At 38.1% G+C, this 25,860-nt stretch overlaps 1 protein-coding gene across 1 annotated transcript in view; it reads right to left on the bottom strand.

The window, feature by feature from the left end:
- GRM7 (glutamate metabotropic receptor 7) overlaps window positions 1-25,860 on the bottom strand; it is an 872,015-nt gene that overhangs the window by 416,213 nt on the left and 429,942 nt on the right. Inside the window, exons 3-4 of the mRNA XM_043443173.1 lie at window positions 20,098-20,239; window positions 12,893-13,047 (exon numbers count right to left, since the gene is read on the bottom strand). Coding sequence (XP_043299108.1) covers window positions 12,893-13,047; window positions 20,098-20,239 — 297 coding nt within the window. The remainder of the gene's footprint in view (window positions 1-12,892; window positions 13,048-20,097; window positions 20,240-25,860) is intronic.

Raw genomic sequence — 25,860 nt, 5'->3', positions numbered from 1 at the left:
ATCTATGCAAATTATTCTTCAATAAAAAAGTTAAAATAAGCCAACAGGATAGAAAGATAAATTAGTTTTTATAGGAAATGCACCTAGAGAACAGTGAGAACACAAGAATGTTTATTATAGGTCAACTTGGTCACTTTAACTTATCGTTAGCTGTGATAAGTTCAGGGAGCTTACTGACTTTTGTGTAGAATTTACTAGTAGTTTCAGAAAGGCTGGACCTAGATACTTCCAAGCAGCAAGTCATTCTTGGAGCCTTTTGCTCCACCATAGGCATCCTGGTTATCTTAGGATATACTCTGGTATCCATTAAAAATCAAAGGAAAGACTAGTCTCAGCTCTACCTTGATATCCAGTCCTAGAACCAAAATTCCGAAGGCTCAGGTCGGTCCCTGTGCTACCAGGAGAGCATATTCAGAGCTCATTATGATTCAGTTCCTGCCAGTCTCTCCACCACTCACCCAAATTCCTTCACAACCTCTAGCTCTTTTTAATATGTCGACATGCCATTTGCTGCTTTGAGGCCTTTGTAAATTGTAAATTCTGCTCTGGCTAAATGCAACACCTCAACTGCTTCTTTACTAGGTCAACTACTATTAGCCCTTTAAGGATTAATTTGTGTGTCACCTATTTTTGTCAGATAATGCCCTCTAACTGTTAGTGTTCACAGAAACCCCTATTATCACAACTCATCCTCTGACATTATTGAGGTAGGAGATGGATGGGCCCCTGGGCTGGACAGCTGGTGTTTGTCAAGTGTAGTAAAACTGAAGCTTTGTTTTCCCAAGACACTCCAAGGACAAAGCTAGTGGCAAGAGCTGAGCTCTGCTGAAGTAAAGAGATAAGATGACCACTTGAAAGGTCAAGGAAAACTTTCCTGATTTCACATATGCAGGAAGGCTCCTTGGGGGTCAAAAAGGGGGAGGCAACACATCCCATAATAGGTGATGCCAAGCCCCCCAAAGGCCTTTGCACTGGAATGCATCTTGGTGAAAAGATATGTTTGAAAATGAAGAAGGATCCTAATACAGGTTGGATGTAGGAAAAGAAACAAGATAATTGGCTAAAGGTAAACAAAGACCTGAAGAACTGCCCTATGTAAGATTTATCCACCTCTTTACTGTGCTCCTGCTTATTAGAGGATGTCCACACCCTTTCTCTCCGGGCCTGTATTTCTGCCTTGTTTCAATCTTAAAACTGTTTCTCTATGTGTTCCCTGACTTGTGTCTCTAATAATAAACTGGGTACCCATTTTTTTGTTTGTTTGCTTGCTTGTTTGTGTTTTTCTCCCTTGAAACATTCTTGCTTTCAATTGAAAGCAAGAGCCAGGGCCACTCTGCTTCTCGCCTCCAGCCCCTAGATTAGCATTTAGAATTTCTGGTTTGCATTCATGCTACCCAGGTTCACTTCCTGGGCAGGGAACTAAGCTGACTTACCTCAGGATTGCTCAGTCACTCTGCAAGATTATTCTGATAATCTGATTTTTTTTTTTTAAATTCTGATTTCCCAAATATACCAGGGGTACTTTTACTATGGGGGTGGCATCTTATCTCTTATCCCTAGCACTTATTAGGATTTCTGGGCTGTATTCAGCTGAAGTGTGTTGAATTTATGTTAAGTAAAAGCTTCAACATGTTGTCTTCTGCCAAAAGCTCCTCGAATCCAAAAGACAAACTGGTATTTCTGTCTAAAATGTGAATCTTAAAAGAAAAAAAAAAAAGGTAATTTTAGCAATTTTAAAAGGCACAGGGTGTTAAGAGGTTAGGGAAGCAATTTTCTAAGTCAAGTGACAAGCCTGAAAAGTCTTCTTTTACAATTGATTAGGAGAAGAAAAAAGTCTCTACTTAAATTTGGAAGGAGGTAATTTTAACTTCAAAATCTTATTTAACATAATAGTACATACCTAACATCAAGAACATGCTGAACTGGAGAAAAAAAAAAAAATCTCTGCTCCTCCTCTTATCCAAGAAAGAAGAGGTTATCAAACCACTAGTTTTTGTTAAAGAACATGAAAGAAGTCCCTTCAATCTTCTAATTTCTTTAAATGATTTTTCTTCCAGGCATCCTTATGGCTAAGTTAATGGCCCTTTGAATTCTCACTACAGATTTGCATTCATAGTTCTGCCTTTAATAGTTTCAAGGGCTTCTGTCTTATTATTAACACTTAACTCAAACTAATGACATTTTTAACTACTGTAGGTACAGTTCTTCACAGACCACAGGTGAGCTTGTGGGCTCCTGGGATAAGCCCTCCTCCCACCCCCACCCCCCACGCACAAAGAAGGGAAATCTTATTCTCAGTCCATGGTGATGGAAGGAGGCAACGGATCAAGTCAGTGTTCTCACAAATGGTGCTGTACACCTATGGCTAATTCACGTTCATGTATGACAGAAAGCAACCCAATACTGCAATGCAATCATCAATCAATTAAAAATAAATATAATAAAAAATAAAGTATAAAAGATCATATGTACATGTAAGGATAATTTGAAAAAAATAAAAATTACTTCCTTTTCCTTGTGATAAGGGGGAAAAAAGCAGTTAAAACTAGCTCTGAAAGGAGAAGAAAATTATGTATCAGCTTCATCAATTTCAAAGATAGGCTTTTCAAACTGTTAAGGTATTTGTGATTTTCTTCCCCTCCACTAGATTTATATATATCTGGGCTTCTCTGATGGCTCAGACGGTAAAGAATCTCTCTGCAGTATAGGAGACCTGGGTTTGATCCCTGGGTAGGGAAGATCCCCTGGAGAAGGAAATGGCAACCCACTCCAATATTCTTGCCTGGAGAATTCCATGGACAGGGGAACTTGGTGGGCTACAGTCCACAGGTTGTAAAGAGCTGGACATGACTGAGCTACTTAATACTTTCACTTTTCCTTTCTCTCAGCTTCTGATTTTTACAGTTAACCTCTCCCTGATGATTTTTCTGTTTTTCTTCGTCGTCAACTTTTCCGCTATTCATTTCATTGTTTTCTAACTGTCCTGTACTTGAATAAAATTCAGATGTTAGTTGCTTAGTTGGTCCAAGTCTTTGCAATCCCATGGACTGTAGTTGACCAGGCTCCTGTGTTCTTGGCAAGGCAAGAATGCTACAGTGGGTTTCCTTTTCCTTCTCTAGGAGAACATTCCGATCCAGGGATCAAACCTGGGTCTCCTGCATTACAGGCAGATTCTTTGCCATCTGAGTCACCAGGAAAGCCTAGATGGGTACTTCAAATTTGTTTCCATCTATTTAACTTCTGTCTCCAGTGCTTTTCTTTACTTGTGATTTCCTCTCTTTCTTCTTTTACCTATTCCTCTCAGCAACACTCTTGCCTTCATTATCTTTAACTACCTTACACACACACATGCATACTTTTGTTCAATAGCTTATAAGAGAAAACTAGAGCTGCAACATTTCTCACCAATCATTTTAAGACTGTCAGCTCATTTTCAATGTGAGAAAACTGGACTGGCAGAAAAAAATTTCCCAGGCTACGTAGAGCCCTACCTTGATGGTGGTGTAATGTAAGAATTGATGCTGCTTAGATTCATATGTAAATTCACTATCTCTGTATCTAGCGATACAGTTGGCGATGATTAAACCACATACACACACATACCACATATTTTCTATATGCCAAAATATAATCAAGTTCCACACTACGAAACAAACGCCCAGAAGGACACTGCATCATGTTGCTAGAATAGAAAAATTACATGCCTTATGAAGTTCCCCTAAGGCTTTCACTCTATATGTCATGACATAACCTCATGTCCAAAACCAGCTTGATATTCTGGAGGACAGGATTATTACTTGTCTTATATAGTTATGCTGTTTTTTGCCATTTACAACGAAATATCCTTTGAAGATACTCAAAAGATTTGGGTGACCATGTCTTCCTTCCTTGAGGTCAATGGAATAAAAACTGGAAGAGGGCAGTAGGAGCTTGAGGGGATGATATTTAACTATGAATACACTCCTCCATTTCTCTCTTAAACCTACTTTAACCAGGTTTTTGTTAACACCACTCAGATGAAACAGTTTGCAAAAAAAAATCACAATGAGCTCCACACCGCCAGGTTAAATGATCAAAGCTCCATACTTCTACCTGACTAAGCAGTAGTATTTTGGTGATGCTGATGAAAATCCCTATATTCTGAAATATTTTCTTAGCCTGGTTCCTAGGAAACAGGCTCACATTATTTTCATTTGATCTCACTGGTCAATCTACTTTCTCCTCTTTCCAACCTCTTAATGCTGAAATGTCAGAGAAACCATTCTTTGGTTCCCTATTATTCTGTATATCACTTCTTTAGGTGCCATCTCTATGTCAATGACTCCACGAAAATAATTCTATTTCCAAAAGCCTCTTAAAAATCTGAGACTCACATTCTCAATAGTCTACGTCATTTCTCCACTTGGTTATCTAGTAAATATTTTCAGTTCAACACATCCAAATTTTGTAGTTTGTTGACCTAAAAATGGCTCTGCTGACAGTTTTCCCATCACCTCATGACAATTCCATATTTCCAGTTGCTCATGTAAAGAATATGCAATCATTCTTGACTGATATTTTTTTATGTCCAAAATTCTGTTGACTTTATTTTCAGATTGTATTTTAAGCCCATGCACGTCTCATTATCTTCACTGCTACCTCCCTGTTTCACTCGACTATCGTCTCTCACTCAGTTTAACTGCATCAGAACCAGTCTCCTAGACTTCATCCTCATTCCCCTGTATTTGAGGGTCAACCTAAGAGCCAGTATTATCCTTTTTAACATATTGGACAAATCAAGCTATTTCTGTGCTTTAATGCTGAAAAGATCTTCTACTTTAATCCTATAAAGTGATAACATTTTTTAAAGGCCTTCAAGGTCCTATGTGACCCAACTCTCCCATTATCTCTTGTTGTAATTCAACGTTTGTTTCATACTGGACTATAGCTTATCTAGAACACTGCATTAGTTTCAGGTGTACAACAAAGTGATTCAGTTATATATATACATATACCCATTCTTTTTCAGATTCTTTTCCCCTATACGTATAATAGAGTTCCCTGTGTTATATAGTAGGTCCTTGCTGATAATCAATTTTATATATAGTAATGTGTAAATATCAACCCCAAACTTCAAATTTCTTTTGCACTTTGCTCCAGCCTCATAAGCTTCTTTATTCCTCACACACACCAGAGATTCCCCAGTTCCAGCACCCTTGCACTGCTTTCTATGCTCTGTATAATCTTTACCCAGATATTAACTTGGATGGTCCCTTCACTTCCTTAAATCATTTATCAAATGTCATCTTGTTAATAAGGCTTACTCTGACCAGTCTATTTAACACTGCAATGCTCCCACCACCACTGATGATTCCCTAAGCCTTCTCTACTTTTTCTTTCTTTCTAGCACTTTCCAGGTGTGATGTGAGCAAAGTGGCAGAGTGGGCAGCTCCAAACGCCTGTCCCTCAATTCAAAAACTGAAAACAACTGAAACTGTCAAAAGCAACTTTGCCGTAACTCTGGAAGCTGATCAAAGTTTTACAGCAAACAACGCTGAATGCTAAATTAAGAAAAAAAACAGCTCAAAATGGTAGAAAAGCTTTGTGGATTTTTTTTTTTTTTCTTTTTACAATCCCTATCCTGTCTCAGTGGCAGTGTTGAAGACCTGAAGACCACAGCCCACATTCTTGGGGGAGACCCTAGTACATACCAGAGGGTGCAGAGATGACTTTATTAGCAAAGTATTGTTTTTCTCTATTGTAATCTTTCTGGAGGCTACCTGAAGGATTGGTACAACATACTTCTCTCTGTTTTACCTAACCTGGGACTCATTCAGAGAGAAAAAAGGGCAGGCATTGTTTATAAACATTATAAAGTGATTGGACAACCTACAGTCACCTGGAGCAAATGATTATTATGGGAACATACAAGTGATACCTGAAGCCCTGGGAGGAAAATCTGAAAGAGTACTTCCTTGGGAAATTAGGACATTAGCAAATGCCTGTGTAAACTAGAGGGGGGTGGGTTTTAGAAAGCCACATACATACCCAGGGCAGGATGGATGCTGAGAAAACTCATGAGAAGACTTTGGTCTCTGATTAATCTTGAGGATCAGCACAAGCAGGTAGTGAAGGTTATGGCAAAATTGCAAATAACCTAGCTAAGTGTTAAAGGAATGTTTCAGAACAGAGCCACTCCACAAAGGCTGAGTGTTATGCATTAAATTAAGTCTATCTCAAAATTCGTATGTTGAAGTCCAAAACCCCAGCACCTCAAATGTGACCTTGTTCGGAAATGGGGCCATTATGAATGTAATTAGTAAAGTCAAGATGAAGTTTTCAGAGTGGATCTAATCCAACATGAACAGCATCCTTATAATAAGGAAAAATCAGAACACAGAGAAAGAACATCATGTGATGATGAAGGCAACCCAAAGTATGCCAAGATCACCAGCAGATAATCAGAAGATAGGCAGCAGGCAAAGAACAGATACATTTTCATACCCTAAGAAGGAATAATCCTGTTAACACATCCATCTTGGACTTCTAGCCTTTCAAACTGTGAACAAAAACACATTTCTGTTGTCTAAGTCACCCAGTCTGTACTTCGTTATGGAAGCCCTAACTCAGGGCTGTGAAAGGCATTTTTTTCTTGTTGTTGTTATTTGTTTTGTTTTGTTTTAGCTCCTGGCATTTAAGGAAATTTTTGTCAAAATGCTAACTGAATACAAGCTAACAGAGCAGGCACTTCAGTGACTATACAAATGATAAAGAATAGTGTCTTCTTAAGTTTGGAGAAATCTCTGAACAAACCAACAACTTCAGCCTTCCACAAACAGGAGCATCAAACCTGGGAAATGGGGAATCTTTGTTCCAGAGTTATCACAGTGTAATATTCAAATGCCCAGTTAGCAACAAAAATATCAAAAAGTGTATAACAAAATAGGTAAGTCCAGTCTACTTCAAGGGAAAAAAATGATACAAACCATCCATTAGTATGCCCTAATGTATGTCCTAAAGTATGCCCTAATTAGTAAGACACTGGACTTACCAGATAAAGACCTTACATCAACTGTCTTAAACATACTCAAATATTTAAAGGAAATAATGAACAAGGAACTAAACACTAGGAAAATGATGAATATATGGAATGAGAATATTCAAAGAGATAGGATTTATACTGTTTACCAATAGTTAACACTATTATTGACTTATTTCTTATGTCTATTTTTAATAATAATAATAAATTATTATTATTACTCTCCTTTTGCTGTGCTTTAATCTCCATGAGGAAAGGAATTTTTGTTTCCTGGTTACCAGTACCTAATCAGTGCTTGACAGATAGGAGGCAGTCAACATTTGTTAACTGATTGACAATAAATGGTCTCTTCCACATTAAACAGCCCATTACCTATAGTTCTCTGATACAAAGAAACAACTTTGAAGTGACGATAGTGAATACAACTTTGGAGTTGGTAGGTAAAATAGAGAGGGAAGTATACTCATAAAGTGAAAGTTTCTGAATGTGATGAGGTACAGAGCAAGGCTGAGGTGATGAGGGAAGGAACACAGCAAAGGGAGATGAGACTGATGGTGAGACTTGAAGAACGTAGTTTTTCTTAGAAGAGGGACACATAAGAGAGGCAAAGGAGGAGACAGGCATGTCTGTGAAGTAAATGACACTGGGAAAGAATGTTAACTCAGACAAGATAAAGGGTGAAACAAGATGGCTACAAGAAAGTGAAACTGTTAGCCCCTCAGACCTGCCCAACTCTGTGTGACCCCATGGACTGTGGCCCGCCAGGCTCCTCTGTCCATGGGGTTCTCCAAGAAAGGACACTGGCGTGGGTTGCCATTTCCTTCTCCAGGGGATCTTCCTGACCCAGAGATCAAACCTGTGTCTCCTACACTGCAGGCAGATTTCTTACTGTCTGAGCTACCGGGGGTTATAAGAGGGACATCCTAATATTTAACCATATCCGTCAAGTATATATATGCTAGGTCTATTAGTAAATGTGAAAGTTGCAGGAAAAAAACAAAGGATAGATAATCCCATGGAACCCATGGGTCTCAGACACTGCCCTGAAGGATCAGATTCCAGCTGGTGTGCTGCCCGTGAGTACAATCTGTGTTGTCATAAAGGGGGTAGGTGGTACCTTTTGAACTGCAGGAGTGTTGGCTGGTTTTGCAGGGTAGACTAATTCTGAAAAAAGCAGAAATTCTTTAAAAAAAACATTAATGATTTGATCTCTCTCTCTCTCTCTCTCTCTCACACACACACACAAACACACACACACAAAATACCTGTATTTTCCAGATCAACAGGAAACGGTGCAATGGAAAGCCCTGGCATATTGTAGGCAGTGAAAGGATCTGCTATGAATATGTGCCAGGAATCTAGAACAGGCTAGAGAGGCTTGAGCTGCTGACCTCCCTACGCATCATTCAAATTTATATTTTTTCAACCTGCATGGTATACTGGTGCTCTGTCTCTCTTCTTCCTTTGCCACTTGTATCTCTCTGATTTACAAGTTGGTTCTTAAGGAAATGCACTTGATAGTAATTATTCTAGTATGATATTTTCTTATTTGCATTTTTCTTTATCACCTGTCACCTCCATATTAAGAGGGCAATTCCAGGAGAGCAGGGTGTGATCTGATTGTAATCTGCTATATATCTCAGTTTTTAGATCAAGGGCTGATACCTTGCTAGAGCTTATAAACATTTATGACAGATTCAATGAAAAACATTGTCATAACACTGAACATGCAATATTCTCACTTCTCTTTCATCAAACAAGGTTATAGGTCTATTATTAATTATAGTATTGCTTAGAAATACTATTGTGGTTTAAGGTGATATTTTATTTCTTGGCATTTTCTGTCATTCCCCTAACAAAACTCTGTGATGTGTGTGGAACATTTCAGGTAATCAGAAAGACTAAAGTAGGGCATATATAAATTGGAGCCAGAAATATTTTCGTTCAGCTCTTCATAGCTTTGATCTCTGGTTTTAGGAAAGATATAGAATGTATTTCTATCTTGAGTAAAAAAAAAATAAATGCATGAAATAACCAACTTTTTCAAGCCAGATCTATAGCACTTTTTGTCTTTTCTTACACACATCACTGATTTAATTCAAGAACCAAGCTGTGCTATAGACCCATTGGAAAATCCTCACCAATAGTCAGAGCCATCAGAGTTGTCTTTGAAAATTCATCCTTTATTTTGTTCACTCCCTGATGCTAATGATTATGTCAGAGATGAAAAAGCCTGGCCAATGATCCTTGCTGGCTATAATTAGAAGATGTTTAGGACAGCCTACTCTTGGAGAAGCGGAGCACCCTAGAGGGCAGAGCGCATGGCAATTTGGCCATTTTGCTTTGAGGACTTGTTGAGGGCTGGAGAGGATGACTGGGGGACCCTGCTAATGGGGCAACAGAAAATAGAAAAATGCTCACCAGACAATACAGAAAGACTAAAAATCATGGAGCTGTTTTGGCTCAGGAGCTGCAGAAGTGCTGCCAACTCTAGAGACATTCTTTTATATCCCATGTAGAGAGCAGCCAAAGGGGCCAGCGCTGACCTTTCCTGGGCACAGTTGCTATCATTGTCTCATTCAAAACAGGGGGAATGACCCCCTGGGCTGGCAAGCACTGAGTCCCTGTTTTCTATAAATGAAGAATAAATACAAATAGAAGACAAAAGTTGATGAACATGATTTTCACAGGACCCATGCCGTTGCGAGCCCTTTGGCCTAAGGCAGTTTATTGTTAATTGTTCATGCAGATATAGAGATGATGAGCCAAAAGTTTAGATGCTTGCTGAATGTGTTCCAAATATGGATCTAATGGAAAAAAACAAGTTGATTACTGATTAGCTTTTTCTTATTTCCATTTGAAGGTACAACATTATACAACACAGTCAAAGATTAAAAGGGATATAATAGTGTTCTGAGTATTTGGATAATACTTCATCCGAGTGGAATCCATTATGAACATCCCCAAAATGAAAAAAAGAAAAAATAAGAGAAGAGGAAAACATACTTGCCCATACAGAACATGCTCTATAGTTTCATTTCATACATTTCACAGCTGTGTTTAGAAACCTCAGTGCAGCTGAAGGCATTTCTTTTTTCATCTCCTTAGGAGTGTGGCACTAGATGCACAGCCACAATCCTGTGACCCCATCCTCTGTGTTAGTGAACAAATCTCCACTCTGTATCAATGCACAAGACAACATGGGTAGGCAGAAGCCACACAAGTCCTAAAGAGCCAAACGAAAAGCCTCGTGTTCTTTCTGGGTAGCAATGCAGAGTTCTGCGTGAAGAGATGCTGTTCTGACACATTTCAAAAGTACTTTCATTGATAATAGCATTTCTTTACCGTCTTGCTTTTGAGACCACATTTCTTTCTTAGCAGATTCAGGATGCTACGTGGTGTCTACTTTAACAACTTTGAGTATCCCTACACACATATGAAAATGTATTTTGTTTCAATAAATTGTATTAAGATACTTAGTCATTTCCTAAGACATGCTGAACCTGGGTCTTGAAACCATGGAGTTACTAATATGCCTATGACGTGTCTACAGCTTGGGAAGAGAGGACCTCAGTACAGACCTTGTAATGTGCTTTGCTTTGGTCCTCACCCAAATCTGACACTTCATCCCTCTAGAGAGTCATCTGAGGGAGCTTCCTCATTCCCTTTTATCACATCCCATTTTCATCCTCAGACGCTGCCCAGACTTCAGAGTAAGATACAAAATTCCTCAGTATAGTTTACAAGACCTTTCATGATCCAACCCTGGCCCACTTCTCAGCCATTTGTGCCAGGCCCTTATGTAGTATGTATTTTCTCCAGCCAGCCAGGCATCCGACCACTTAAAAACCAATTTGATCACCTGCCAGTCCAGGCCAAGATCAAGGCATCTGTGGTAAAATGGCACGTAAAGGATAAGTTTCCAGATAGAGACAAGTAAAGAGATGTTACAATGGTGGGGCTATGGGAAGGTGCCATAAGAGCAACAGATGGAGCCCCTAACCAGACCTGGCTGGAGTGCAATGGCTGTAGGTGGCTTCCAAGGAAAAATAATATCTAATCAGAGACACGCATGTTAGAAAGGAGTTAATCAGGCAAACAGTGTAGTGACCTCAACTGTAGGAGAGGGAAGAGTTTTCCCAGTGAACATAGATGGGAACATTTTTGAAGAACTGGAAGAAGTTGAGGATGGCTACAAAGAAGCCGTGGGTTGCAGAATGAATCGTTTAATGTTACGCCAGCATGCCCTGCTCCATCATTCCGCTGTTCCCACTGCTTGGGTGGAGAGTAGAGAAGCTTCTCCTGGCCCAATGAGCATGAGCACATCACTTTGTTTCATCTCCTCTCAGGCGTCTTCCACAACCAGAGCATCACCACCCAAGCTGGCACATTACTCACCCTAAACCATCTAATCTGCATTGTGTTTATAGCATTTCTATTACATGGTCAGCAACTACATTCTGATATATTTACTCAGCTGTGTACACTTTGAGGGTGGGATTTTTGTCCTTATTTTTCCAACTCAGCACAAAGCAAAGCACACAGTAAATACTTAAATTATTGAGTGAAAAGGAATAGAAATAGTTCAATGGTCTTTTCTTTTTGCAGCTCATCTGCAGATGTATTGGTCTGGTTTGGAAGATGGGCAATCTTCTTCGGACTTGTACTGCAATTAATTCAAAGCCTCTTCATGACCACATGGGTGATTTATGGGATTTTTATCTTCCTGAGATAACACAGAAAGGGGACAGTGACAAAACCACAACCTGGCTTGTTTAAAAAGCCCACACAGACCATGCAGCCTTCTAGGGAGAATTAATTAATTAGATTGCAGTAGAGACAGAATAGAAAGACAAATATTTGATCTTTTTTGAGTGAGTGGATAGATTCTTTTAACATGCAAAACATGTTTTATGAAATCTTTGGAGACCTGGCCCATCAGAAAAGGAAGACAAAGCCCAATACCAGCAGATGAGTTCCTTTTCTTTACAGTGTCTTCTTTCAGAAGTAACTTATCTTTTCAAATTAAAGGAGGACATAAATTGTAATCAGCAACTTTTGTTACATCAGAAAGAGGCCAATAAATGCCCTCTCCTCCTTCTACCTCTCAAAGAATCCTTGCAGCTACAAGGAAGGCAAAGGGAAAGAAAAGGGGCAGGAAACTACAGAGAAGACGCAAGGACAAAAGAGACCCAGGAAGGCAAAATGATGGTGATGCCTGGGACAGGTGATATGCTATATGATCCTGGGAACTGGAGGAGACCCCAAGAGGTAATGGGGGAAAGAATCCAGTGACTAAGGCTCCATGCCTCCTATGCAGGGGGCCCAGGCTTGATCCCTGGTCAGGGAACTAGATCCCACAGGCCACAGCTGAGAGTTCACATGCTACAACTTAATATCCTACGTGCCACAAGTAAGAGATGCTGCATGCTGCAACTAAGATCTGGCACAATCAAATAAGTAAATACATAGATTAAAAAAAAAAGTTATCCTGCTATGGAAGCAATGACAAATTACAAAGAGAAAATATTCTTTCAGAAAATGCAGCTCACTTATGCTTACTTGGACTGTGTTATTCTTTCACCTCTTATTAAAGATAATGATCTCGCAGAAAGCTCTTGCAGCATAATAAAACAAAGATATATGCTAATGGTGATATTATTACGAGAATAACATGATCTTTTCAAGAGAAGACTATCAACTAAAATAACAGACCAGATATAGGTCTTCATTTGTATTTCATGGCTGGAAGTTTGAACAGATCCTGCATAAATTATGTAAAAACATCCAATCCTCAAAGAGACTCATGCCCCAGCCACCCTACATAGCACCAACCACTCTCTCAGCAAGTCATACTACTGACAAAACTCATACCTTCCACAGTTGCTCGTTTGGGCTGAATGGTGATGGCTCCTTCTGCAATATCTTCATGCTGGTGCAGTGGGTTGATTTTGGATCCCCAGCTGTCTGATCCCACCCAGAGAAAGTGGCCTACTTGATCAGCTCTTTTGGCTGCTGCAAGGATCTGCCTGTGGAGAGGAACATTAAAAAGATATGTTAATGATAAAGAGCAGCTATTGTACATATACATTATTTGGAATCAAGCAGAAGGAACACAAGGTACTATTTCTCAAAAAGCAAATAACTGGTAGTAAGCCAAAGGATTTACATTCTTAATATATAAAGAGATATTGTAAGCCAATAAGAAAATTCAAGGCAGCTTGAGGAAAATAGGCAGAGTATTCAAAGTCAAAAGATAAAAGGAGAAATATAAATAATAAGCTGCTTATTCACATACATTAAAAAGGAGGAAAATGTTAATGAGAACAATATGCTAAATTCACTTCTTATTTTGGCCAAAATGTTGGTTTCGTTTTATTTTGTGTCGTGAGTTTTGACATGAGACTGGAGACGTGAGCACTCTCACTCACTGCTGGTGGTACATATCATTTCTGGAAAGCAATGTATCAGTCTATATGAAGCATGTTAAAGTACTTATTAAAATAAGCAGAGTTTCACATTAAGCTTGAAAAATGTACAATCCATTTTTATAAATTAAAATAGTATATAAATAGCAAGGGCAAGAAAAAAAGAAGGAGGAATTAAAAAAAATAAAAAAAAAAACAAAGGAAATTGAAGAAATGAAGAAAAATTTTACCTCTGCTTACAGAATTCTAGAAATCAGGAATGTGTTGCTCCAGGAAGAAAACAGCTTTTCTGGAAAAATCTGAACTACCCTAGGTAAAAGGTTCTAGATTCTGACATAGAGACATTTTCTATGAGAATGGATACCTAGATGCCTGACCAGTCCACTGAGAGGCCTATCAGTTGACAAGTTTTGCCCATGTATGTAGAATGTTCTTGTGTCTTACTCAAATGGGAACTGCCAAAAATGACCCATCATTGTGGAAAATACACAATATAAAACAGAAACCAAATAAATAAGAAAAAGGAAACTGGTGTGAGGTGTGGAGAAGAAAATATACCCCCCCAAAAAAAATGTTGCTAAATGAGAATCAGGATCTCTATTATCAAGAACAAGAATGATTATCAAGAATAAGAAAGAAGCAATAATAAAAAAGAGATCTTAGTTATTAAAAGTATGAAATTAAAATTATGTTAGAGGAGATAAAGTATAAAGCAAAGAAATATTTTCAGAAAGCAAAACAATAACAAAAAGGCATAGCATCTACAAGAAAAGATGAGTATCTTAAAGAAATACAGAAAGACTTACAACCAACTAACAGTATTTCAAGAACGAATGTAAAGAGAAATTAAAATAATTTTTAAAATAGTTTTTAATGAAAAAAATCCAAGGAATTGAAAGCATGACTTTCCAAATTAAAGGGACTCACTCCTGTATTCCTGCCTGGAGGATCCCATGGACAGAGGAGCCTGGTGGGCTACAGTCCATGGCGTTGGAAAGAGCTGGACACGACTGAGTGACTAAAACACACACTCATCCAGCAAATTAACAGGGAAAAACCAAACGTGTCACATAATTAAAATTTCTGGGAAAAGTGAGAAGAAAGCTTTCAAGGGAAAATTGGGACTCTTGGAAGGTAATAAGAAGCAGAATATTACCAACATTTCCAGAGAGAGAGAAAAAAAAGGATGATGGAGTAATGCCTTCCAAATTTTGAGGAAAAAAAAATATTTGTAATCTAGAATTCTAATATTTAACACATATAGAACCTCTACACAAATAGAACTGGTATCTAGATAGATGGGTATGGATGGAGAGAGGGAGGGATGGATGGAGAGAGGGAGGGATGGATGGATCGATGGATGGATAGATATTCAGGGAATATTAAAGATTTTTCTATCTAAACACAGAATCTCAAATTCCTTGTAAGTTATGAGTTCTGTAACTTATTAGTCACCATAGATAGTTGCTATAAATCATTTATTTGCCTGGGATGATGTAGTTAAAAATATATATGTGACCACACCTTACATTTCCAACTAGTAATTAAGTGTGGAGGCAAGTGAAGAATATTTTTAGTCATGACCATAAAAAATGTTTTTCTTTAATTTATCCTTTACTAGAAAATTACTAGAGGGTACATTCTAGCAAAAGAAAAAAAAAGAAAAAAGAAACTAAATGATGAATAAAAATAAAAGAAAAGGAGAGAGAAAGAAAACAAAAAAGTTAAAATAATAAAGACCAGCCTAGTTTAAAACAGAAAGATGGAGCGGGAGGGAAGTGTACAGAAAAGCAATGGAACTCAGAGATTATTTTATACTTATATATAAGCATATGAGAAAAGCAATAGACCTAGGACATTAATAATAAAATACTAAAGATAACTATGCAAGTTAAAAATATGTCATATTAACTTGATGAACAAAAAATCTACCCCTAAAATCATATCATGGAAGAAATACTTACTGCTGTAGTGCATAATATTTACATGATCATAATGTCAGCTCTGATTTTCACTAAATGGAAATCTGATAGTGTAATTCTGGGATGATAAAGGAGGTATGAGACAAGTTCTACATAACTTAAGAGGAATTAATAGACAATATTTTAAATTAATGATTTCAAAATAGCAATACAGGCACATTTTGAGAAGACCTAAAGAATTATTTTCAAGAATCAAAATAACTGCTCAAGAAGAACAGAACCAGAGAGTGGGATGGGATGGAAAAGGATATTAGGGCTTTGCATAAAAAGTATTTTAATTAATTTCTGTTCCTCTTAAATTATGTGCATTTATTATTTTCACACAATCATTTATACTCTTGAGTTAGATATACCATCTCTACTAACCTAACCAAATGGTATGATCACTGATGCTGTCAAAATCATGTGTCCATTAATGGAGACAACCTAAATGCAGAGCAGTAGGGAAGTGGTTAAAGAAATGATAGTGCATCTAAAGGATGCATTAGAGACCAATGAAAAACACATAGTCTGATTTCTGCAAGGTACTGTTAAGGAAAAAAAAAAATCAAATAAAAAAAAAACTGCAAATGATTATTTATTTCTTACAATAATAAAAACTGGCCTGCATATATGAATAGATGCACAGTTAAAAGTATAGGGTTGTATGAGAGCACAGAAAAATATGGATAATATGCAATTCATAGTTAATGACAATTTTCATTGAGAACCTGCTGATGAAGTATGAAAAGGATGGGGAGAATCCAACTGAAACAACATAAGAAAGACAAACTGATATAAAAACAAAAAATAAATATTCACCTTAATATGCTTACATAAAAGTGTGGGTTAATTTATTGAGAAATAAGATTAAACTGTTTAAACATATTATAGTATTGAAAGTGAGATGTGAATTGCAAAAAATAGAATTCAAACTCTATGTGAATCTGATTCTACTGGGAAAAATGATTAGAATAAAATGACTGCAAATGTTAAACAAGGATTTTATTAGTGGTTATCTCTGAGTGTGAAGATGCTAACTTTTATAGGGGATTACTTAAAATCATGGTTTGTGATTGTTCTCTCTAACCTTTCATTTTTTTAGATAATCAGGGGCAAAGTAAAGCTAAGAATTCCTTTTATTAAAATGCAACAACAAAAATATTTCCATTATTTTCCAATGGATTAATATTACTTTTATAATCAGAAAAAAAGTGTCTCATGAACAGAATACACTCTTGTCTAACATTCAAATTATCAATACCCATGACTGATTGAGCACTGATCTTAGCTTCAAAATCTAGATATTAACGTCTTTTCACTGGTATTCCCCAGTAAAGTATTTGAAGTTAATGTTCTAAGAAATCTCAAAATTTCCCATCTACAGTGTAAATCTTCTGAGAAAAGAAATAACATAACATTGTGGGTTATCAGACATCAGTGGGCTTAAGCTCATGCTTTGGAAGAAACTTATATATGCACTTGATTTTTATTACTGTAGCCAATAACTGTTATTGCTATCACTTCTATGAGTCATAGTACACAGTGGTTCCAACACACAAATTCCCATGCAAAAAATGATGAGCATAGCTATTGAGCTAATTATATACCTTTTAACATTGCCAATTAAAATCTCACACTATCTGCAAATCAAGGATATTACAACCAATTAGGCATCATAGCTATTAGTAACAAATCTTTTAAGTGCCATATACATGAAAATAAACATGGGGCCACCTTTATCATGTATGACATATTTTAAAATGTATAAAATATGTATGAAAATCATATATGAGATGATTAAGAGAAGAATGAGTTGACAAATCTGGAGCAAAGAAAAGAAAGAGTCATATCATAAAAACAAAGTGCTGCTGCTGCTTCTGCTGCTAAGTCACTTCAGTCGTGTCCGACTCTTTGCGACCCCATAGACGGCAGCCCACCAGGCTCCCCCGTCCCTGGGATTCTCCAGGCAAGAACACTGGAGTGGGTTGCCATTTCCTCCTGCGATGCATGAAAATGAAAAGTGAAAGTGAAGTCGCTCAGTCGTGTCCGACTCTTAGTGACCCCATGGACTGCAGGCTACCAGGCTCTTCTGTCCATGGGATTTTCCAGGCAAGAGTACTGGAGTGGGGTGCCATTGCCTTCTCCAAAAACAAAGTGCCTTGAATAACTAAATCACAAAGTGTGGAAGAAAATGCCCTAAGAGCAGCAGAATCAGTATTTTGTAAGGAGAGAAATGACACATTTAAGGGGTGACAGAAATAGTTTCATGGAAAAGGGCATGTCTGAAAAACAGCCAGAATTTCAACAGGTAGAGAAGGAAAGAAGAAACATCATGAGCCAAGACTGTGATGGAGGAGCTGTTGGGGTCCACTGACGTGTCAGAGTCATGCGTCTTAGGTGGAGAACTGGGTGCATGAAGGTGGGTCTACATGCAAAAATAGGACCATATTTTAAAGCATCATGAAGTTCAGAGAGAGAGGCTTGTACTTAAAATTACTAAATAGTGGACACTACACTGGGCATTTTATACATTCATTCAGTGATGTTTATTGAGCATCCACCACTAACTGCGCACTGTGCTAGGGGCCAAGGATGTGAAAGGGAGTCAGAAGGGGCATCACCTCCATCTTAATGATGCATGCAGACTCGCGGGGAATATAGACTCCAATTACATGATCAAAGAGAACAAAATGCCCTAAGTGACATTAACTGTGAAACCAAGCTGTTATGACAGATTTTCCAAAGCTGCATTGTTTGGAGACATCTTTCAGAAGCAACACTACTGACAGCGCTGGGATGATGAAGTGGGGAAGGGAAGCATCCCAGCAAGCTGGAGGGAATGAGCAAAGGCCGGCAAGGGAGAAGCTGGAGGGAATGAGCAAAGGCCGGTAAGGGAGAAACACAGGGCCCCTCACCTGCAGCACACACACCACGAGGGGGCAGGGAACGAAATAAGGCTAGAAAAGTAGAAGTCCAGATTATCACAGAAAGAGTGTGAATGGATTTACTGAGGCGAAAACTGAGACCTCGAAGAGCTGAGGAGGGTGTGGGATGGGGCTTGCCCAAGGTGAGACAGTGGTCATAGCAAAAAAAAAAAAAAAAGACAAACTCTCAGGTATCTTGACTTGAGGTTCAATGCTCTTCTCATTTAACATCCCTGCCACCCATGGTCAGAGCTCAGGGCTGGGAAGATGGGTGGACTCGGGGGCAGCAAGGGGGACACACAAGGATGGGAGACACAGGACTGGCCGGCTGCTGGTGGGGGGCGCGGTGGTAATGGCCTGGACCCCTCAACCATGCCCTTAATATAAGATGCTCACTTTCAAACTAAATGACTTATTATTCGAACTATAAGACAGAAAGTTAAAAAATCCAAACCGAGCTTTTACATCTGCAGAGGTGTAAAGTGGCACCACCTCTTTGGAAGACGATATTCACATTTAGGAAAGCACACATCTTTGTCCCAGAAACTCCTTTTTCAGGAATTTATGTTTCAAATAGTTATTAATATAAAAAGTAATATATTTACATATTATTATTTGCATTATGTTAATGTATCTATATATTGTAAAGGATGTGTACATTAATGTCACATAGTGGCACATGCAGATTTGTGGAAAACAAAGTTCACCACAAGGTAATTTATAATCTCACAAGTCTGTAACCAAATGTCAATCAGTAAGAGAGAGGTTAGCTAAATAACAGCAAATACATAAAATGAAATTCTGTGTGGCTACTGAAAAGTACCGATGTTCATGTTCGGAGACCTCCATGATCAAAGAGTAAGCCCAGGTGAGATCGGGGGTAGAACAAGATAATACACAGTGTTCTATCATTTGTGTAAACATGTACACACTGTCTCTAGAAAATACATAAATATAACAAAATACACAGTTACATTACAAAATACAAAAATTACAAAATACAGTTATTACTAGCATCTGGAAAGGAGAACCTGTTAGCTAGAGGACAGGATGAATCCAACTTTATTTCATTTCTAGATTTTTCAACACCTTTTGATTTTTAAAATCAGGGGTAATTACTGTTTGTTCTAAAAAAAAAATGGTAAGATTCTGGACCAAGGTGGCAGTGGACAGGAAACAACACAGGGCACATCTGTATTCTATAAACAGTTTCGAAGGTTAGCACCCCATGGCTTGACCAAGAATGCAAGTAATGAGCTAAAAGGGGGAAGTCAAAGTTGTACTCAGATTTTTTACGTCAAAGAGCATCAAGGTAAAGAGACAGAAGAAAAAGTGGACTGGAGAATGCAGACATATGACCAACTTGGTTTTGAACATACAAAGTCCAAAGCAGAATCAATACTTCCAGAAATAGAAGGCATTTTTCTTTTACATTAGCACTATTCTTTAGGTAAAAGTCTGTTACATGTGTATATATATTTTTAGTAAAAGAACCTTTGAAAGGTCCAGTGGTTTTCTCCTTTTACAAGTAATTGAAAGCATTTCTTTAGCAAATATGGGGGGAAACACGACAGCAACATGCTGCTGCTTCCACGGTTCACTCTAACTGCTTCTGTCGGGGTAGAAAGTGCGAACGGACCTTGCCACCACGTAATTATCAATTTGATTCTATGCTGTCTTTTCTCTTTCTGTGCCAGCACTCTGATCTTTCTGTCCCCTAAACTATAGCATGCATGTTATTGAATTTCACCAGGCAGCCTTACTTGATATCCTCATCGTTGGCAAAAAGGACGACGGCCCTGGAATTGGGGGTGTCCAGGAGCTGCTTGATAATTTTGTCAAAGTCAATGGTCCTGTCTTTGCGTTCCTGGGGGATTCTCACAGACTGGGCAATGCAGAGCCCACCTGTTCAAGAAAAGAAAGCAGAATGTCAATTAAGTTCCTGCAGAGATACCAAACGAACCAGGGAAAGTAGACAGGGAGAAAGGAATTATGAATTCTGAGTACACAGCTCTTCCTTGGTGATCTTGCTGAATGAGGAAGGCTTAGGCTAGTAAGCCAAGTCCTGATCTATCATTCATACTTGGCATGCCTTCCATGGTATGGCAAAGCCTCAATGCACTTGGAAACAGCCAGGGATTCCCAGGAATACCAATGATAGTGATTCTGGGGAGGTAGGTTTAGGGAGACAAACTGGATGGGAGGCATTTAAAATGAATGCAATATGCTACAAGAAAACCACAGTTAGCTACAATTAAAAAAAAAAAAAAAGTACTCAAAGAGATAAAACTCATGTCAGTTTCTATTACTTTTCCGGTGTTTGCAGTCTCATAATTTTCCTCCTTCACATCCATCTCAACTTTCCAAGCTCACAGCCAACGGAATAAATAAAAAAAATAAAACAACAATAAGAATAAGATCAACTATTATAAATCACAGTAATGAATTTTTTGACTACACGCTATATACTCAGCCTACAAATATGTACTTTATGTATGTTACCTGATCTTAAAAACCTTAAAGGTGGCTAGCATTGCCCATTTCATGTTAGAAGAGAAGGGGATTAAATAAATAAATAGATGTATTTACTGAAGACTTCTCAAGGCTGTCATACTATTAATTGGCTTATGATAAGCAGCTGTTTACGAAGCAACTGATATCCTCCTCACTACCCCAACTCTTGCTTAGTAGTTACTCCCCGATGTGGTGTTTTATAAAACACACCTTAAGAAAGGCTGGTATAGGCAAAAGGGGTAGAGAGGATATCTGGAAGTCAAGCCCCAAAGGTCATCCAATGGGCAGAAGGCTTAGGGGCAGAGACAAGAGGAAAGCTCTGTTCTCTTTGTAACCTGGAGATACCCATAATCAACGAGCTTATATCCAAAGCACAGACAACTGTGTGGATGCTACCAGGTTTCCACAAATATAGAAAAATATAAGCTCTAATCCAGAAGTGAACCTCCATTACATTTTAATCCACTATACTTAATCAGTGTCAGCTCTCTGTAAGTGGCTCTCAACCTTCAGTGCTTGAAATCACCAACGGTCCTTCTATAAAGTACACCAACACTGTCAGCCAACTTGACCTAACTGACATTTACAGAATAATCCCCAGGATAACAGAAGAGTACACATTATTTTCAAGTGAAAATGGAACATTCATTAAGCTAGGCTATCTTCTGGGTCATAAAAGAGAAAAACACCCTCAAATTTAAAAGAACCTTATGACCTCAGACCATAAGAGAATCAAACAAGAAATGAATAACAGAGAGACAACAGGAAAATCTCCAAACACTTGGAAATTAAACAGCATACATTTAAATAACCCATGGGTTAAAGAAGTATCAAGAAATTTAAAAATATCGCTAAATGAAAACTAAACTGTGACATTTCAAAATGTATAGATTATAGCTAAACTGATGTTTACAGGAAAATAGATATAATTAAACACTTAAGTTAGGAAAGAAGAAACACCCAGAATCAGTAACCTAAGCTTCCACTTTAATAAATAAGACAAAGAAGAGCTAAATAACTCACCTCCCAAAAGGCGGAAAAGACCACAATGGTATATTACTACATAACTACTAAAATATCTTTTAAAAATAATGAAAATTTCAAATTCTGGAGAAGATGCAGAGCAACAGAAATGCTCATTCATTACTGGTAGAAACACACAATGGTGCAAACAGTGTGGAAAACAGGTTGGCATTAAATGTTAAATATAGAGTTAACATATAAAGCTGTGGTTCCAATGCTAGATGTTTTCCCAAGTGAACTGAAAAGTTATGTTCACACAAATGTGCTCAAAATGTTTGTAGAAACTTCATTCCTAATCAATAAAACTGAAAACAAGTAAGGCATCTGTTAACAGGTGAATGGATAAAGGAACCATAGTCCATGCAGGTGATAGGATATTTTTAGGCAACAAAGGGGAACTACTGACTCTCAGAAGAACATGAATGATTCAAAAACGCATTTTGCTAAGTGAAACGGTCACACCAAAAAGAGTACATATTATATAATTCTACTCATACGACATTCCATGGGGCAGAAAGCAAAACCGTAGGGTTGGGAAACAGATTAGTGGATGTCAGGATTTAGGAGAGAGAGGAGGGGGTGACCACAGAGGGACTGCAGAAGGGCAGCTGGGGCGGTGGATGCATTCTCCATGGTGTGTGATGTAGAAATGTGGCTCTATCCACTTGTGAAAACCCTAAGAACAACGTGTCACAATAACTGGACTTTACTATGTGCAAAATCAACCACGATATTAGGAGATGCAGACTGTGACAGACGAGGTGAATGGCATGAAGAATGTACCAGGGCATTTCACTGAAGGGGATGAGCAGAAGAGAAGTTGGCCTAGGTAACTTTTTACAATAGTGTACAACCAGCAACTAAGGATCAAGACAAGAAGAACTGCACATAAAATGGTGCTTGGATTTGTAAAATTTCCACAGGAGTTAGCAATACTGGAACAGCTTTCCGTACCCAAGTTGAACACAACAGGAAATGATGAATTGTAGGTGAGGGGAGGCAGGTTTTTCAGAAAGATAAAGAATTTATATATAAACAAGAGTGTGGCAAGAATGGACCATGTGGTGTGAGGAAGAGTCAGATAGAGTGTAAACTCATTGGACACGACTGAAGTGACTTAGAAGCAGCAGCAGCATGGTTTATAAAGAAATCCTTCCATGAGTGGGCCATTTCATGCATAAATACATGTACACATGGGTTAGTATACATATATATCCTACCACGATCCACTGAGAAAGTCGAGAAATAATGACACTCCACAGCAACAAGCACATCTAGTGATACTGGTTTTGAAATACCATCTTTCAACCAAAGGTCTTTTGGAGAAATGGGTGATTCTCAAGTTGGGGAGAAGCATATAAAAGACAATAAGAAGGCAATAAGAAGTTCACAAAAGAGAAAAAAAAAAAAGTAAAGGGGGAGAGGTCAAAAGGACATAGGAGCCAACTTAAGAGAAATCCCAGTGAACAAAGCTAGAATAATATTAGCAACAAAATAAATAATGATGGTAATGAATGACTATCCAAAAACTACAATACCTGCTCAGGAATCCATACTATTAAAAATGACCAAATCAAATCAATAAATCAGAAAGACAGGATGAATCTTCTTCACAGAAAAATCCAAACTAACAAATGTTGATGGCACAAGGAGGATGGAATATCACTGTTAGAACATTTAGAGGAAAAACTGCTGCATGCAAGGTCCACTGATGAGTGCTAAAATACGTATGGGAAACTATAAGAAGACACTGAACATTTATACAGCTTAAAAGAATCTTGCTCCAAATCTTTACTAGTCATTCAGGTGGTTTAAACATATGCCTACAACTTCTTCGATACTCTTCCTTTGAAAAGGTAGAGATTAATGTTTTTGCCCTTAAATGTAGTCTGACTTGGTGCCTCACTTCTTAAGAATATGGCAAAGGAGAAAGAATAACTGGATAGTGGAGAAACCCACTTTCACTGGACCACTAAATTAATATCACTAGTGCTAAGTCATGTTGTTAACGTACCCCCTGAGAGGATGTGATAAGGGCACCCCCATTTGAATTTCATCCTTCCCCAAACCCATAACTTTCATCTACCCATGAGAAAATGTCAGAAAAATCCAAATTGAGGGACATTCTACTTTTCAAAGTTCCTGACTTGCACTTTTCAAAATTGTCAAGGTCATGAAATAAAAGACTTAGACATTGAAAACTGGATTGGATCCCTGGACAGAAAAAAGACATTCATGCAAAAGCTCATGAAATTTAAATAATGTCTGTAGTTAAGAGTATTTTTGCATTGTTGATTTCTCAATTGTGATAAACTAGTTATTTAAAGTATTAACATTTGTGAGATGGGTCTGTGGGAATTTTCTTTATAACTCTTCTATAAATCTAAAATTATTTCAAAATAAAACTTAAATTTACATGTATATATTTATATATGTGTGTATATATATGCATGTGTGTGTGTGTGCGCGTCCCCTTCATGGATCACTGCCTTGTTGTGGCGAAGGGGCTTGCATAATTCAATGAAGCTATGCAGAGACATATGCTATACCATGCAGAGACACCCAAGATGGACAGGTCATAGCAGAGAGTTCTGACAAAACGTGATCCACTGGATGAGGGAATGGCAAACCACCCTAGCATACTTGCCGTGAGAACCTCATGGACTGTATAAAAGGCCAAAAAGATATGACACCAAACAATGAGTCCCCCAGGTCTGAAGGTGTTCACTATGCTACTGGGGAAGAGCAGAGGAGAATTACCAATAGCCCCAGAATGAATGAAGCAGCTGGGCCAAAGTGGATACAACCCTCAGTCATGGATGTGTCTGGTGATAAAAGAAAAGTCTGATGCTGCAAAGAACAGCAGTGTATAGAACTGGAATGTTAGGTCCATGAATCAAGGACAACTAGACATGGTCAAGCAGGAGATGGTAAGAATAAACATCAACATCCTAGGAATCAGCAAACTAAAATGGATGGGAATGGTCAAATTTAACTCAGATGCAGATTATATCTATGACTGTGGGTAAGAATACCATAGGAGAAACAAAGTAGCCCTCATAATCAACAAGAGTCTAAAATACAGTACTGGAGTCCAACCTCAAATATGACAGAATGGTCTTGGTTTATTTCCAATGCAAGCCATTCAACATCAGAGTAACCCAGGTCTATGCCCCTACCACCAATGCCGAAGTAGCTGAATGTGTTCAGTTCTATCAAGACCTAGAAGACCTCCTAGAACTAACACCTAAAATAGATGTTCCGTTCATCATCAGGGATTGGAATGCAAAAGCAGGAAGTCAAGATATACCTGGAGTAACGGGCAAGTTTGGCCTTTGAAAACAAAATGAAGCAGGGCAAAGGTTAACTGAATTCTGCCAAAAGAATGCACTGGTCATAGCAAACACTGTTTTTCAACAACACAAGGGACAAGTTTATACATGGACATTACCAAACGGTCAATACCAAAATCAAATTGATTATATTCTTGGCAGCCAAAGATGCAGAAGCTGTATACAGTCAGCAAAAACAAGACCTGAAGGTGACTATGGCTCAGATCATCAGCTCCTCATAGCAAAACTCAGGCTTAAACCAAAGAAAACCAGGGAAAACAATAGGCCAGCCAGGTATGACTTAAAGAAAATCCTGTATGAATTTGCAGCAGAGGTAATGAATAGGTTCAAGGGACTAGATCTAGTTAACAGTTTGCCTGAAGAACTATGCACAGAGGTCCATAATATTGTACAGGAGGAGGTAAATAAAACCATAAAAAAAGCAAAGCAAGAAGGCAGAGTGGATATCTGAGGAGGCTTTACAAATAGGGGAAGAACAAAGAGAAGTGAAAAGCAAGGGAGAAAGGGAAAAATACCTCCAATTAAACACAGAGTTCCAAAAATTAGCCATAAGAGACACAAAAGCCTTCTTCAATGAACAATGCTTAATAATAGAAGAAAACAGCAAAAGGGGAAAGACTAGAGATCTCTTCAGGA

Source organism: Cervus canadensis, chromosome 22 (genome assembly GCF_019320065.1).
Source record: "Cervus canadensis isolate Bull #8, Minnesota chromosome 22, ASM1932006v1, whole genome shotgun sequence".
NCBI lineage: Eukaryota > Metazoa > Chordata > Mammalia > Artiodactyla > Cervidae > Cervus > Cervus canadensis.
This window is presented reverse-complemented; position numbering and strand designations above follow the sequence as displayed.